This window comes from Caloenas nicobarica, chromosome 10 (assembly GCF_036013445.1).
Source record: "Caloenas nicobarica isolate bCalNic1 chromosome 10, bCalNic1.hap1, whole genome shotgun sequence".
Lineage (NCBI taxonomy): Eukaryota > Metazoa > Chordata > Aves > Columbiformes > Columbidae > Caloenas > Caloenas nicobarica.
Window position 1 is genome coordinate 12,477,695 of NC_088254.1, and position 15,161 is coordinate 12,492,855.

Genomic DNA, 15,161 nt, shown 5'->3' on the forward strand with positions numbered 1-15,161 from the left:
GGGCAGAAGTGGAAAAAGGATCTACATGAGATCCATGCAAGCACACAATGTGCCATAAAAAGGTAAACACACAGCAAACATCTTTGTCTACCTCGAGGTATAAGAGCTTATCTAAAAGGCACATCATTTTCAGAAAATGGCTGTAAGTTTCTGAGAAAAATGCCAGATTTTTCCACATTCCTAATCAGAAGTGATTTTTTTCTTTTTTTCTTCTGTCATTTTCTGTTCCAAATGGCAAAACACATAAAACCAGCAAAACCAGCAGGAAACAACTTTTTTACTCTTTCAGCTTTTAATATTTTAATATTTTTCAGTCAAAAAAATAGTATTTTGAAAGGGCAAAAAATCACCATGAAAATAACGTGCAAGAAAAATGTGGGAGGGAAGGAAGGAGGGAAGGAGGGAAGGAGGGAAGGAAGGGAGATCAAACAAATTTATGTCAGCTAGAAGTACGGGCTAGCAGCTTTCTTCATAGCACTCTTCACATCTTTGGGTTGAGATGTCCTGCTCTTGTTTCTGCTCTTTAGCTCTAGGAGATATTATCTTTGCTTCGCCTATTCCAGTTTTTAAGGTTCGTAATAACAGAACTCATGGTTCTTTGGGTGCTTGGCTCCAGTACCATCAGTTCCAGTCCCATGAGGGATACATTTCTCAGAAGCACTTCCTCATGTCTAACAGAATAGACACATTCAGCTAATACTTTTCACTTAAGACAAGCATGTTGTGATTAAATCAAGATTAGATGTTTTGCCTGGCTCAAATACAGATTTGGGCTCTGTTCTGGGTAATACAGCAAGTATGTAGTCTCCATATTAGACACGAATCCGAAATATCTGCTGATAATTAATAGTGCTTCCCATTTAGCACGTTCTGCTTTGGACACAAAGCCAAAATTTTAATGATGGCTCACAGTCTGGCGTATTACTTAACACTGCCTGTCATCATTTAAATAACCCATTCTTTAGCTGCACTATTTCAGCCTACAAATACAGTGGATAAAAAAGGCTGGAAAACCGCGGGAATATAACCTGGGTGTGAATGTTGGGCAGTCCTGAGTGAGCAGTGGCTATAAAAAGTTTAAAGCATGTTGTGCATCTCTAGAATTTTTTTGTGAACAGAAAGGTGAATCTGCTTCATAACTATTAAGTACAAGCAGCAACCAATGATTTCATGATCCACAATCATTTAGGACCTATTAATCTGAAGCTATAAAAGCAACTCCCACTGGTATTTTAAGTGTACAGTATGGATCCAATCTACCAAAATGCTGTTCTTGACAATGGAAGAAATATAGTTCATTTCTCACAACCTGCAGAAATAGAATGGCACCATTCAAAATTAATCATAACCCAAACTACTTCCAGATCTCTTGGGGAGGTTAATATTATTTGGTACTTTTATTGTGAAGCTTTTTTTTTTTCATTTTTTTCCCAAATGATTTTCTACCAAAGGTGTTAAACACAAGGTGCTCTGTTGAACCCAAGTCCTGGCACTGTGTATGAGCTTTTAAATAAACAAGCCAAAACTGAGGAAATAAACCTTCTATTTGATTCTCAAATGACAATAATTGCTCAAAATTCAGCACTGGCAGTGAAAAAAGAAATTACTTGTAAAAAATGAGAAAAAAAAATTGAATACTCGATCTGCCTCAGAGCAGGTTGTATGCTTCCCAGAGGCAATACGTGATAACAGTACTTTTTCATGGCTTTGGTACTGCAGTCGCAGTCATTTAATTAACACAGTCTTTTGGTTCCAGTTCTGGCCTTTGGAAGACAGGTTCTGCTCTGTCACAGTGAAAGCCTGAAAGAACAGCCCTGCCAAATCATCATCATCATGAAAGCGGATACAAATGTCACACACTCAGCTTATCACACTACTTCCTTTAATGAAAAATATCTGCATTAAGGTCATCGCACTTGAAATGAAGGAAAAAATTAAAAAGTTGTTTGAGGTGATTGCCTTCTTTATCAAGTATATTTACTTTCCTAAATGGCTGCTGAATAGAACAAGGACTAAATCAAAGACAAACGAGAGCAAGGCTATCAAGGAGATCTAGTAAAAAATTCTGCCTATTTTAAGGCAACAAATATGGCATAACAGTAAATCTGTAATAAGAAAAATGAAAGGAAAAGTCACAATGAAGAGGGAAAGAGGAAACACATCCTGCAAATGGAAAACTCATTTCAGAATATATATATATATGCATATGGTGTACTTCTATATAAAAGAAAGAGTTCAAGATCACAAGCTGAAATACATTTCTGGGACACTGTTACCCATTTTAGATATTCATGAACATTCATGACACCTACTGTCCTATTATTTACAGGATTCTACTCACCTATGCACTTTAAGCCATCAGGAGCTGTATAAAACCCAGGAGGACACTTGCAGAAGTAACTGCTAACTGTGTTTGAACACTCTCCTCCATCACAAATTCCAGGAATAGTGCTGCATTCATCAACATCTTCAAGGCAAAAAGAGAAGCAGGGGCAGGTTAGCTCAGTTCTGGCACAAGAACAGGCATTTTAGAATTAGTATTAATGATCAAATTCAGTGTGGTCTGAGACCCCTCCTAACTTCGGTACTAGGGCCATAATCAGCAGTTTTGAATCAGGACCTTTTGTTAGGCATCTTATAAACACCAGTGAAACAGAACCTAAGAAAATATTGTATCTGTAAAGTGCAAAAAGCCAGAGAGTTTGTTTTACTGCTTAATAATGACAGATGAAAATCCTGAACTGCAGAGGAGATTTACTGGCTGTAAGTAAACCATAACCCCTTCAGTTTGAATTCTGCACACTAGAATTAAGAAAATTGTCATAGGGCCTGTAATGATCATAGTGATCAGAAGCTTAATTGTTATGTCTCATGGTATTTCCAGCAGCACAGCATCCCCTGGCACCATACTGATGCAATGGCTCAATACTGACTCAAAGGGAACTGCAGCACCTACTGAATTGCCCATCCTTCTTGCTGCACTTGGGGTTTTCTAAAAATCCCTCATAAAAAAAGCTCTGAGCAGATAGGCACTGTTGAACTAATGCAATCTGACAGGATTATAGCTCAAGCAGGATGACTGCAGGGAACAAAAATGACCTTTCCTGGCTTTCTTCACCAAGTGAACATTCTGAAGTTTCAACAGATTTCTAGACAGAAACTGAAATATCTACTGCAGGAGTCAGGCAATGTCCATAATTTCCCTTAGATTTATGTCAGTGATTTTAAAATAAAGGTCTATATCACTATTTTCTTCAATAACAAATCTCAATCCACCTACTAAATCATCATCATAGATCCAATGCAGAAAGATTTTCAAAGTCTGCAGAAAAAAACCTAACAAATACCTTCTTTTACCTGACCATAGCTGCATACATGAACAGAGGGAACTTGAATGGTTTCTTCCTCAGCTAGGAGGTTATGTTATCTGCAGTCATGTGAATAACAACCTATGCCAGCTCCAACTGCTCCTTAATTACCATCAGTAGCCCGCCTGAGATGTGCAGTCACTTCCCCCCTGGTTTCCAGTGACTCTCTTAACAAATGCAGATGTATCAACTTAGCACTGCTCTCATCTTCTAGGAACCTGGAGTCCAGTTGAGCTTAAAAACAGCTCGCTTTTTTCCATGGTACTTACAGGAAGAGTCAGCCAAGCAGCACAAAAAGGGAGGTTATGCTCCAGAGCAGGGGTGTCAAACGCATTTTCACTGCGGGCCATGTCAGCCTCACGGTTGCCTTCAAAGGGCCAAATGTAATTTTAGGATTGTATGAATGTAACTACTCCTCCTGACGTGACTCCCAGTGAAAATGAGTTTGACACCCCCGCTCTAGAGTGATCAATGACAACTGCCTGTCACATCCACCTACAATCAACCAGTTGCTCTCTCAACAGGGAGAATCAAGCCAGAAATCGTGGCCTCACAGGACTCTATGCAGGCTCTCCTCTAGAGATCTACAAACCGTTAGACACATGGCTGGAATAATGATTTCACCAGCCACAAAAATTTCTGAGACAAAATACTGCAACACCACCCAACACACCAAGGCAAGGAGTGAATAATATCGTAGTCATTAAAAATGATTGGAGGAATTTAAATGTAACGCCTAAACTGGAATTTGGCCCCAACAGATGGGGGAACACCCAAAGTCCCACAGGACCGTTAATGAGCATTTTAGCAAGTAGAAAGGATCTCTGTTCTGCTTCTCCTGTGAAGACAGCAATACAAAAATTCAATAGCATAAAAATTATCAACTCCTCTCCCCCTAGCTAAAGCACTGGATGCTCTAACGCCTTTGTGACCCCTTGCCTTGGCAGGAAAGGAGTAGAGGGCCTGGGATGGCATACGGATAACCAGACCTCACGGACCAACCCACCCCAAGTGGCACGGGGCCTTGGGCCCCCTGCGCACACATTCCTCCCCAGCATCTTGCCAGCTGTCGTGATGTGGGTCACATTCCTTGCCTGGGTGTGGGAGAGGGGAGTGACTTTTTGTGCAGTGCTACTTCAAGGGTGTTGCCAAAGCCTCAAGTCCGAGTGCCCTGGGAGCACTGCTAAGAGACTGCTGGCTTCTGCTCCAGGATTATACTCCACAGGAGTCGCAAAAGTCTCAGTGACAAAAAATGTGGAAATTGAATTTTGGTCTGAATAGAGCCCTTAATTAACAGAGAAAAATGCAATTGTAAATGGATCAGATTCAAGCATTTTCTGACTCAAATTCACCAATGTTTATCTTAAAGTCAGTATTGCCACTGTTTATATAGAGACCGACCTTTTTAAAACCAAAATCATAACTTTATTTTAGGGTTGAGCTTAACCCAAACAGTATTTCACTATTTATATTAGTGTTGACATTCATATAAGCAACATTGTCATTGTTAAGTATGCGAGTTTAATAAAGGTAACCATATTCGATGTACTCACAGATGTAAATGTCACTGCAGGAAAAATTACTCCCCCCAATCACCACAAAAAACTATTTATCTCAGCATTAATGCAACTGGAAGAGGAACAGTGATATGAAGCAGTGAAATAATGTAACACTTAAAACACAGTTTTCCACCAGCTATGCTCATATAAAGAGAACTTAGGCAAACACACTTCATTTCCCATCTTGTTGCATTGTCTAATTGCACCTATTTCAATCATGACCTTACTTTAACAGGGACCCACTGAAAAAACACTACTGGTAGTTCAGCAGGTAGCTCCCAGTTCTACTAAATCAGTGACCATGGACACATTACAGCTGCCAGAAGTTCTGCTAGCTGGACAGGAAGTTAAACCAAGCACTTGATCAGATGTTCATTATTATGTATTAAAATTAATCCCAATTAATTACTGCAAGGCAAGTATGTTATCTTATATTGGAGATTTGAACTTAAAACCTGAAGGGATAATTTAAAAAAGCAGAAAGGATTTTCTGTTGTTATGTGACTGTGCTCTTAACAGTTGAATCACTATCCTATTTCATGCCACTGGTATAAAGGTGCTACTTTTAATTCTCCAAATTGTATTCACACCTTCAGATCTTTAACTAAAATTGCTTCATACAGGCAATATGAAGATGTACTGAAAGTAAGTCTCTGTTTGCTGAGGTTCAAAAATGTATAGATATGGAATTGAGGAAAGGAAACTTCATCTTATCTTGCAGCCAGGCAATAACTCCAAAGAGATTCCACAAGATGGGGCAGGCAATTTGTGGCAGGATTTGGGAAAGAACCAAGCTATCGCAGGTTTTTGGGTCCAGTCCCTCAACTATTACCAAGTGCAGGCTCTGAATGTGGTGGTTGTTTGGGTTTTTTTGTTCTTTGTGGGGTTTTTTTGTGTTTGGTTTGTTTGTTTTTACATGATTTAGCAATCAAAAATACCACAGGAATGTTTATACAATGCAGCCTATGCAAGCCCACAGTTCTCAGTTTTTCAAGTACTAATTCTTAACAAGGCACATGTTCAGTCTTTCCTATTCACCATGCTCTTGGTACTTCATCCACAGAAGGAAACACTTGCAATGTTGTTCTACCCCAAAGCTGGGTTGCTTTCTGCCAAAACCATTGGCAGTCAATATGAAAACATGCTGTGTACAAACTCTTCTGAAATTGCCTTCCCTAACCTGCGATTAAATTACGAAGTCTTGCTTGAAATAGGGAAATTTCTTTTGAAAGAGTAAGTCTTAATTCTTTCAAAATTACTAAAAAAAATTTGAGTGCTTCCTTAAAGGCACCTGATGCAAAAAAGGTTGGTGCATGAACATCTTACTCTCACAGTCACACACCTTTATGATATTGAAAGCTGGCACTCCCAAATCACTAACCACTTATCCAACTTTTATGCTTGAATTTAATTTTTATCTAATGACTGAGAATCAGTTGTCAGAGTTTAAAAATTATCCAGACTTCACAGTAAAGAAGATTAACCAAAACTGTGGAACTGACACATTTTAGTACTACGTTCCTTATGTATCTGCCCTGGTTTTGTTAAAAACAAGTTTTCTTTTAGTGAATTTCCCTGTCAGCCAAAGTCTTCTTACTAACTGCAGTTTTCCTGAAAGTTAGGTACATGTTTTGGTAGACATAGCAATGGAATGCAAGGTCATTGATAATGATGCATCCCGCGAGATGTGCAAGCAGCAGGTGAACTGAAAAATCGACCAACTAAAGTATTCCATCCCATTCACGTCATACTTCATATAAAAGTGGGGGATCACGAGGATCTCCTCCCTTTTCCTTATGGCTGACATTGGGAGGGGACCTTGCAAGTTGTCCCTGCGAACTGAGGCCCAGTGACAGACTGAATCCAGCTCCGGTTGGCTGCAGAGTCCAGGTCAGGACTTCAGGTGCCAGCCCTACCTCTGCCGGAGCAGTTGCCGGGACTTTCAAGATTGGTTTTGTATATTTTGTATTATTTTCTCTATTTTTATTAGTAGCATTAGTAAAACATTTTTAATTTTTTCCAACTCTCTTCTCTCTGTCCTTCTTTCCCTCCCAATCGCCTGTCCTTAGTGGGAAGCGGGGAGAGGGAGGGGCTGAAGGAGAAAGTCGGGGGGAGAGGAGGTTAACAATACATCTGCCACGGTTTTATTGTCACCCTGCAATCAAACCACGACAGTATCCAAAATTCTCTTAAAGCAAAGGAGACATCTATGCCTGAATATTACACTATAGAGAAAAAATACTAGCAAATCGCAGTTAAAAGTTAGCAAGATTCCATCATCATGCACTGCAAATTTCCACACTAATATCTAGCACCTGTTGTACTTCCAAAATCAGATGACCAATACGGAAAGCTAAAATGTTTGTCCTTCTCTAACATCTGCAGCTGTAAGGATGAGTTTAGAGCATAGTCCTGCAATCTTCATTCAGAAGTGCTGAACTCCCATTAGTGTTAAATACAGTTTGCCTGAGTAGGTGGAAATGTGCTGAACCTTCTAGTCATATACACATTTTTGTTAAAAGACCCACATAGAAACATGTGCCTCAAGCATTTCTAAAGCAACATATCGGTTAAAAATATTTTTAGTTTTAATGTTTTATTTGTTTCAGATGGACCTTTAAGTCTGTAAAATGTTACATGAATAAAAGGCTGGAAAAAAACTGCAGGGTCAATATTTAAGAATCTCTGGTTTAGAAGGAGAAAGGACCATTATTCGTATTTATTGTGAAGAATGCTATTTGCATATTCAAGGCAAAAGAAACTGGAAAGTTTGTTACAAACTTCTAAACAAAGTTGGCCCCAAAAAGAAGACTTTTCCCTCTTCTCTTTCAGAAGAAAGTTCTAAAAGTTCTTACCATCACATTTTTGTGTCACTTCATTAAACTTGTGTCCAGCTGGGCATTTGCACTCAAAAGATCCAACAGTATTAATGCAATTTCCCCCTTGACAGATCCCAGGGATGCCTTGGCATTCATCCACATCTATCATACAAAAAGGAAAAAACAGCCACTTTTAATTCATTTCTCAAGAACAGCCATAATAATTTGTCTACACAGAAATTAAAGTAAATATGCCTAAAACCATTCTTCACCCATCATAATATTATGATACTTGCTTGTGAAGACAGACACTAATTTTGTAATTACTCTGTGCAAAGTATGATTAAGTACACTACTCTAAATATTTTCTGCAAGAAATCACATGGTTATTATTGTTACAGACATTAAACATCCCACTGCTATTGCTTTGTTTTTCCAAAACATCTGGGGAATGGTGTGCAGAGAACACAACCTGCCAAAACCCAGGTTGCTTTAAAGTATCTGAAGCTGGGCACCCAAAATCACTTCCCTCTCTGAAAATCTTGACAATTCCATACACTACAGAGCCTATTGGCAAGACATGCAGGATCTGTGGAGGAGCAGGGTGCGATGTGCGTGGAGGGAGCCTCACGGAGAGGCAGGCAGATCAGCACCAATGATCATAAGCTGTGTTTAGGATTTGACTCAAGGAGTTTCACAGCCATAATTCATGTCTCAGGAGGAATTATTAATGACCTGCTCAGACATTGATAAATTTGGAAAGTTTTTTTCCCCTTTATTTCTCTCTTTGCTTTTAATTTTTTCACTCAGGAAAATGAAACACCAAAGACAATGTCGCAGGCTAGGTAGGAAGCTCAAGACAAACATTTTCAAAAGGCCCCAGTTTTTGGCCTCACAGCTATTTTAGCACAACATGTGTGTCATCACTTAGCTGCAGAAGTGTTGCTACAGCTTAGTAACAGCTAGAGAAAAGAGACTTAAGGAGGAGGAGTGGCATTGCAATAGGAGACAGTGGAGGTCTGGCTCACCATCCCCAGGGCTGCCCTGTGTCTGCTGCTCCGGGTCCTTTGGGGGCAAACAGAGAACTCGCCACTCTCCACCCCAAACGCCTGCGCTTCCCCTCTTTCCCCAAGGAGTACCAGCTCCTGCTGGTAAAACCCCATTTCTTGAATTCTTGGGCTTCACACTAGGATCAGTTTCAACACAGAGATGGACACAAGCTGAAGGAGATGACGCCTTCAAATCTCCCTTTATAAATCCCAGAAAGCCAGCTGTAATGTGTCTTGTAGTCTGAAAAGCAAAGTATTATGTCTGTACAAAAGGCCAAGAGGCAATTTCCCTGGGAGCCACAAGTAGGAAGTCTGAGGAAGGCCAAGGGGCAGACGTGTACCACATCGCACAGCGTTACGGAAAGGTCCCCGGGCCAGGATGCAGCAGCAGAGCCAGAGCAGTGCTGTGCCTGAGCTAATGCTGGGGGGGCACAGAGAACTACCCCAGGCTCAGCGCCCTCGGCACAGCCACACTGCCGCTGGGACCAGAGCTACAGCAATATGCTGTGCTTTACTGACAGTCATCAGCCAGACTTCATGGCACTGTACTGACTTAAAAAATAATTAAAAAAATAGAAGTCACGCTCCTGAGTCACGATGTCTGTTTCAAAATCCCACCTTTTGGCTTTCACTTTCCGACTTTGTACCTTTAAAAACCTCAGCTGTGATATTAATTTAACTTTCGGCCAGACAGACAAAGTCAAACTGTGGGCAGCGATATTGTATTTACTTTTAAAAATAAACTTGCCCTCCCCTCTGTTTTATTTTTTCTGACTTCTCCACACAATAATAACGGTTCCTTTTTCTCTTCAGAGAACCTGGATTTTATTTAACCTGCTTTCCTTTATTTAGATTGAATATGGATGTGAAATCCCTGAAATGTCTTCAGTCTGAATGGATGTTATCTGATTTCAAAAGGACTGGATTCAGTACAATTGCATGAAAAATAAAGCTAATATGTGGTTCCATAGCAGATCTGTTGAGATTATGAACACATTACAAGAGAAGGGAAAACTGGAAAGTGCAAGTCAAACATACAGAGCCAAAACTGTGCTGGCACCACATACAGATTAGCAAAAATGTAGCTGCATGCTAAGAAACGTGCAGCGAGCAGAAGCAGCTTTACTCCGAAGCGCACAAACCCATTGGTGAGGTCACTGCAGCTTTTCTGTCACACAAACAATATAACTAGGTGGGGCATGAGTTCAGGGGTGTGGGCCACATATTTATGCACATAAGATTTCAGAAATGTCCCAAACCTCAGTTCACAGATTTCGTACAATTTAGTTCTGACCTTTACAGTGACAGGGGGGGCCAGAATGCTCGAGGTCAAAATATGCGCATATTATGCAACATACACAAACATGCCCATCTCAAAGTTCATCATGCCTGTCTGCAGGCACCAACCAGGATTGGGCCTCTGACAGAGGATATCTACATTTTTTAATGCAATGGAATGCCTTGAAGTCCTTTGTAGGAATTTCGTGTTTAAATAAAATTACTCATAGATTTGTAATCTTTATCTCCCTTATTTTCAAAAATATTGTAACTTATTAGAAAACGTTAGACAGATTGAAATAAACTAGCCCAAAAGATATGGTCCTGGGAATTTATAATCCACATCAGTTTAATACATAGCTGCCCCTGTTAACTTTCTCCTGTTTCCTGCCAGACATCCAGACAATAAAAGAATTTATACAGCTGGAAGTATTAGAATAAAAGCCAAAAGCAGTGTAAGGACTTTCTATGGTAAGGCATGCTCAAAAAGAAGTAAGCAACATCTGGGTGGATTTTACAATTTGAAACAAATGCAAATTCATTTCCAAAATTATATAAAATAAATAATAGGGCATTTGAAATGGCACAATATGCAGTTTTCTCCAGGTCGATGCAGCTCTCTTAGCTCAAGAGATAAGACAGATACCCAAGTTGAACCCAAAGTCAACAAATTTTAGCTAAAAAATCCCACACCAGATAAATGGAACAGTATTGCTACAGATTGATTTTTGAATGTTTTGAGTGCTTTTTGAAACATCATAAATTCCTCCATGGAACGATCGAGTGGTACACTCAGAAAAACACCATTACGGAACCAAGGGAAAGGGCTGCTGGCAGTGAGAAATTCATTAAGATGCTGACTGCTCTCACATGAGCTAAGTTACTAATGTACTCACTCGAACATCAGGCACTCACTGAATCATGAAGTAATGCATCTGACAATGTTTTTCCATTCTTCACACATATAGCTGAGAATGGCTTAGGACAGGTTATTCACAGCAGCATAACTCAATTAAGAATAATCCAGTAACCATTTCAGCAGCTTTTGGGGAAGCTTTGCCGCTAACTTACCTTGACAAGCCCCCGTCCGATGGTTCGGGATGAAGCCTCGGCGGCAGGGATGCGGCTGGGCAGGACACATTTCACAGGGGTGGCCCCACGCTCTCCCAACTGTTGCACAGCAGAGGGTTTTTGTGCAGACTATTCCACTGAGCTGGCCCTGGCACATCTGGTTGGTTATCAAAGCAAAGCAAGGGCCGGTTCTGTAATCTGCGCCAAAGACAGGAAACCTAATCAGCACCACAATAAAAATACACAACAAAACTCATAATAAAGCAAAACAACAGCACATTTAGGCAAGTCTTCTGCAAATGAATTGCCCAGCAGCCCAACAATTTTACTTAGCAGTGTTCTGCAGAGGATTTTTCTCAAGTTTTCTTCTTATTTAAATCCACTGAAAATAAGCAGCTCTATAAATACATTGTGACTATTTTACCACGAGTATTATAAACTCAAGATTCTGCAGGTCCTCTTTGCTGCTTGGGAGGTCTTTTCATCAGTTTGTTTTAAATATTTAGTGCATTAATTAAAATAATACTGATAAAAGAGTTAGGATGTTTATTTCCACAAGTCTTGTTCTCAAATGAGTCTCAAGGGAAAAGAATACAGACTGCAGGAAGTATTTTGAGGACAGTTTTCGCTGATACTCAGGCATACACTATACCAGATATGTGGGTACAGCTGAATGCAGGGCATGTGTGACACATCTGCTTCGATTTTTCATAGTAGGACAGGCCACTTAGCCAACAGACACAATTAAACTAAGATGTTAATAAAACACTAGTAGGCTTTATTTTGTTCCATTCTCCAAGGGCAACAACTAAACAGCAGCACTGCCAGCTCCTGCTGTCTCCTGTACATCCGGGGTGCACACTCCGGTTCATTCTCGACAAGCAACCCTAAATGTTTTTGTGCTATGGTGCAGCAGGACAGAGTCCAGCATCCTGTAAGAAGAGCCGGCAAATCATGAACCTGATATTTGTCTGTACTGAAATGGCTACCAGGTTCATCAGCCCAGGTCACTATGTAACCCACACTTACAGTCATTACATTATAAACTCCTCCAATTTTCGAGCCATTTCCAAACTTTGCTAACAATAACATTTCCACTAAATAGTTGATAAATAGTGTTAAATAAGGCAGAAGTAAGAACAGATGCTGCTCCAATCTGCCCCATTTCCCTGCACCAGGTGCATCTTGAAATCTATCATTTAACTAATTTTCATTCCAATAAAGGGATGCTATGTCCATATATTATAATTCTGATTAATCAAGCCACTTGTTGATATAATAAATAAAATGGCTCACAGAAGTCACGTAAGCTTTACAGTAGTGCTATATTGTTACTATTATCTTCATCAATTAAATGTGATCTTCTCAGAAAGGATACTGAGTTAGTTTGAAAGCCTATTTCTCATAAACTTGTAATAAATGACACTAAATACTGTTTATGCCTCATTAACTATGTACTACACCTTACAATTGCTGTTCTATCTTTTGCCAGTTTAACAGACCTATAATCACCCAGACCATCTCTTTTCCTTTTAAAATATTAGAAATATAATAATTTTCTTCCAGCCTCTTGAAATTTGCCCTGTATTTCCAGATTGATGGAGAATTAACCTGCATGACACAAGAACTGTTTAGCTAGCTCTTTTCAGTCCCCCTGGTGCTGGTTAGCTGGACTAGCCATATAAAAATATGTAAATGCAGTTACTGGTGTTTAATGCCATTCTTAAATGCTATCAGACTGCAAATATAAAATTTCTGTCCTATCCCCTCCAAACAGTATAGCTGTATTTACTGAACACTCATCCCACCTCTTCCCTAGCAGTCCTGTGAGCCTCAGCATGAAATGGGTCAGAATCTCTGATAACATCTCTCTTACTCTTGGTTACTTAATTCCTTTTCATCATTGTAACTTTTTTTTTGCTTGCTCTTTCTCATTGTGTCCCTTTACTTCCCATATTAATTTTCTACACTACAGCTTCTATCAATTTCTTTCACCATTTTTAAGCATTTTTGTAATGTTGTCTTCTTTCTCATTTCTCATTGTAGAAAAGCTGCTTTGGAAGCATGTAGTACAAAACCAAATATTACCAGCTTTATCTTATTCCTTCAGCACACAAATAAATATGAGTAAGCCATGATCAATTATACCTATCAATTAAAAAATTTTAGTTCCAAACCTGATTCTTCATCCTTGAACAAAGTGAAGTCTAAGAGAGCTATCTACTGGATACAAAACTCCCAATATTACAACAATGGATGACAGTTTCTTCAGAAACACCACAATTTTTATGTCAGCAACAGGAAATCTCCAGTGTACCTCCTCAGAATGAAATCCCTCATTGTAGAATGTCCCTATGGCGTTTATATATAGATGGTTTTAAAAGGACTAATTTTGTTCTCTGTCACAGCGGGAAGTGGGCGTCAGACAACAGTGAATAACCCATCTTGTATTTTATGGCAGAATATGAATGGATCAGCATTTACGATTGTTTGTTTTCAAGCTATAAATGACTTAGCAATGGCTAATATGACTTAGAAATATGGTGAACCCAATGAAGTTAACTTTATAATCATGCAAATCTTTCCACAAGGTTTCACCAGCAAGATGTAGGTCAAATATGCACTCAAACCCAAGAAAATCCAGCTCCTATTTGTTATTATCCAAGTTCACAGCTTTTAGTGTGGAGAACTATAGACTTTATTTTCCCCTAATCCTTTGTCTTGATAAATTTTATTCTAAATACTCAGTTTTCTGCTGAGCACAGCTTTCCTTCTGTTTTCTCAAATACCATCTTTGACCTTTTCACAAGTAAGATTTTCTTTTCATTTTTAATAGAAAATTCTAAAGGTCAGAAAATGCCTAAGAAAATTATCATTTGGGTGTACACACCAAACTATGGCCACACAGAATTCCACACTTCAAGTCCATTTTTTTAATACAGAGGCTTATTAAAAAGAGCCCTAAAATTAAAGCATTTCAATAGCGAGTTTAAGATTTTTTTGACACAAGATGCAGGCCTACAAGAAGGAAAAGGAAATGGGATTCCACTAACACAACGGCAAAATGAAAACAGAAAGGTATCACAAGTAGAGAGATGTCCTTGAGCTGCACCATTTTCCCAGAAGGTGTTTGGTTTTACAAATTGTGCTGATTTCAGATGATGCAGTAAACCCTAAGGTCTACACTACAAGGCACAGACTTGGGATATGAGCTTAAAACTCCAACCTTTATTTTGTAACAACGAAGTTTCCTTACACATTAGTGTCATTTGTGATTACTCTAACTACTTCAATGAGTAAAGCTCAGACACAAGGTCCCAAGTGATCAGTCAGGAGCTGAAAAGAGAGGAAGGGGAAAGATATAGCCAGAAAAGCTATTACACAGTTAGTTTGGGGTTTTTTTGGTTGGTTGGTTTTTGTTTGTTTGTTTGTTTTCCCCAGAGGTAACTTCATTTGAACTGAAGAATGTTGAAACTTGAAATTATTTTAGTAAAATGCAGATGTTAATTCAAATGTTTTAAGTCACTTCTAATGCAAATTTCAGCATGTGCATACAACCTTCAGTAAAGCATTTGTCACAGTTACCTAACAACTTTATTTGCTTCTTCACCTACTTCTTAGCTATTTTGATAAGGAATAATTCCACAGGGAGTGTCAGACCACTGAGAAGATGGCTGAAACTGTAACACTGTACTAAGTTCATATATTGTCAAAAAGAGCAAGTGGGCAATAAAATGGGGCTGGTTTATACCATGCAAGAATCCAGCTTATCACTTCTGCAGGAAAGAAGAAAGCTGCATTTTGTTCTAGAACTTGCTCCTGTTTCAGCCACAATCACCAAATAATTTTAGTTATCTTCTCAAAAGGTCCTTTATGTTCATAAAAGCACAAGAGAGGCTGCTGAAACATGTAGTGCTGGTGGGCTTTGATCAAAACCAAGCACAGCAATAAATAATGACAATTGCTCCAAGTAATGCTGGACAGCACTAAAGAGACTCCGAGCACCAGAGTAGTGCA

At 39.2% G+C, this 15,161-nt stretch overlaps 1 protein-coding gene across 1 annotated transcript in view; it reads right to left on the reverse strand.

The window, feature by feature from the left end:
- FBN1 (fibrillin 1) overlaps positions 1–15,161 on the reverse strand; it is a 151,290-nt gene that overhangs the window by 87,250 nt on the left and 48,879 nt on the right. Inside the window, exons 7-9 of the mRNA XM_065641987.1 lie at positions 11,145–11,342; positions 7,783–7,908; positions 2,342–2,467 (exon numbers count right to left, since the gene is read on the reverse strand). Coding sequence (XP_065498059.1) covers positions 2,342–2,467; positions 7,783–7,908; positions 11,145–11,342 — 450 coding nt within the window. The remainder of the gene's footprint in view (positions 1–2,341; positions 2,468–7,782; positions 7,909–11,144; positions 11,343–15,161) is intronic.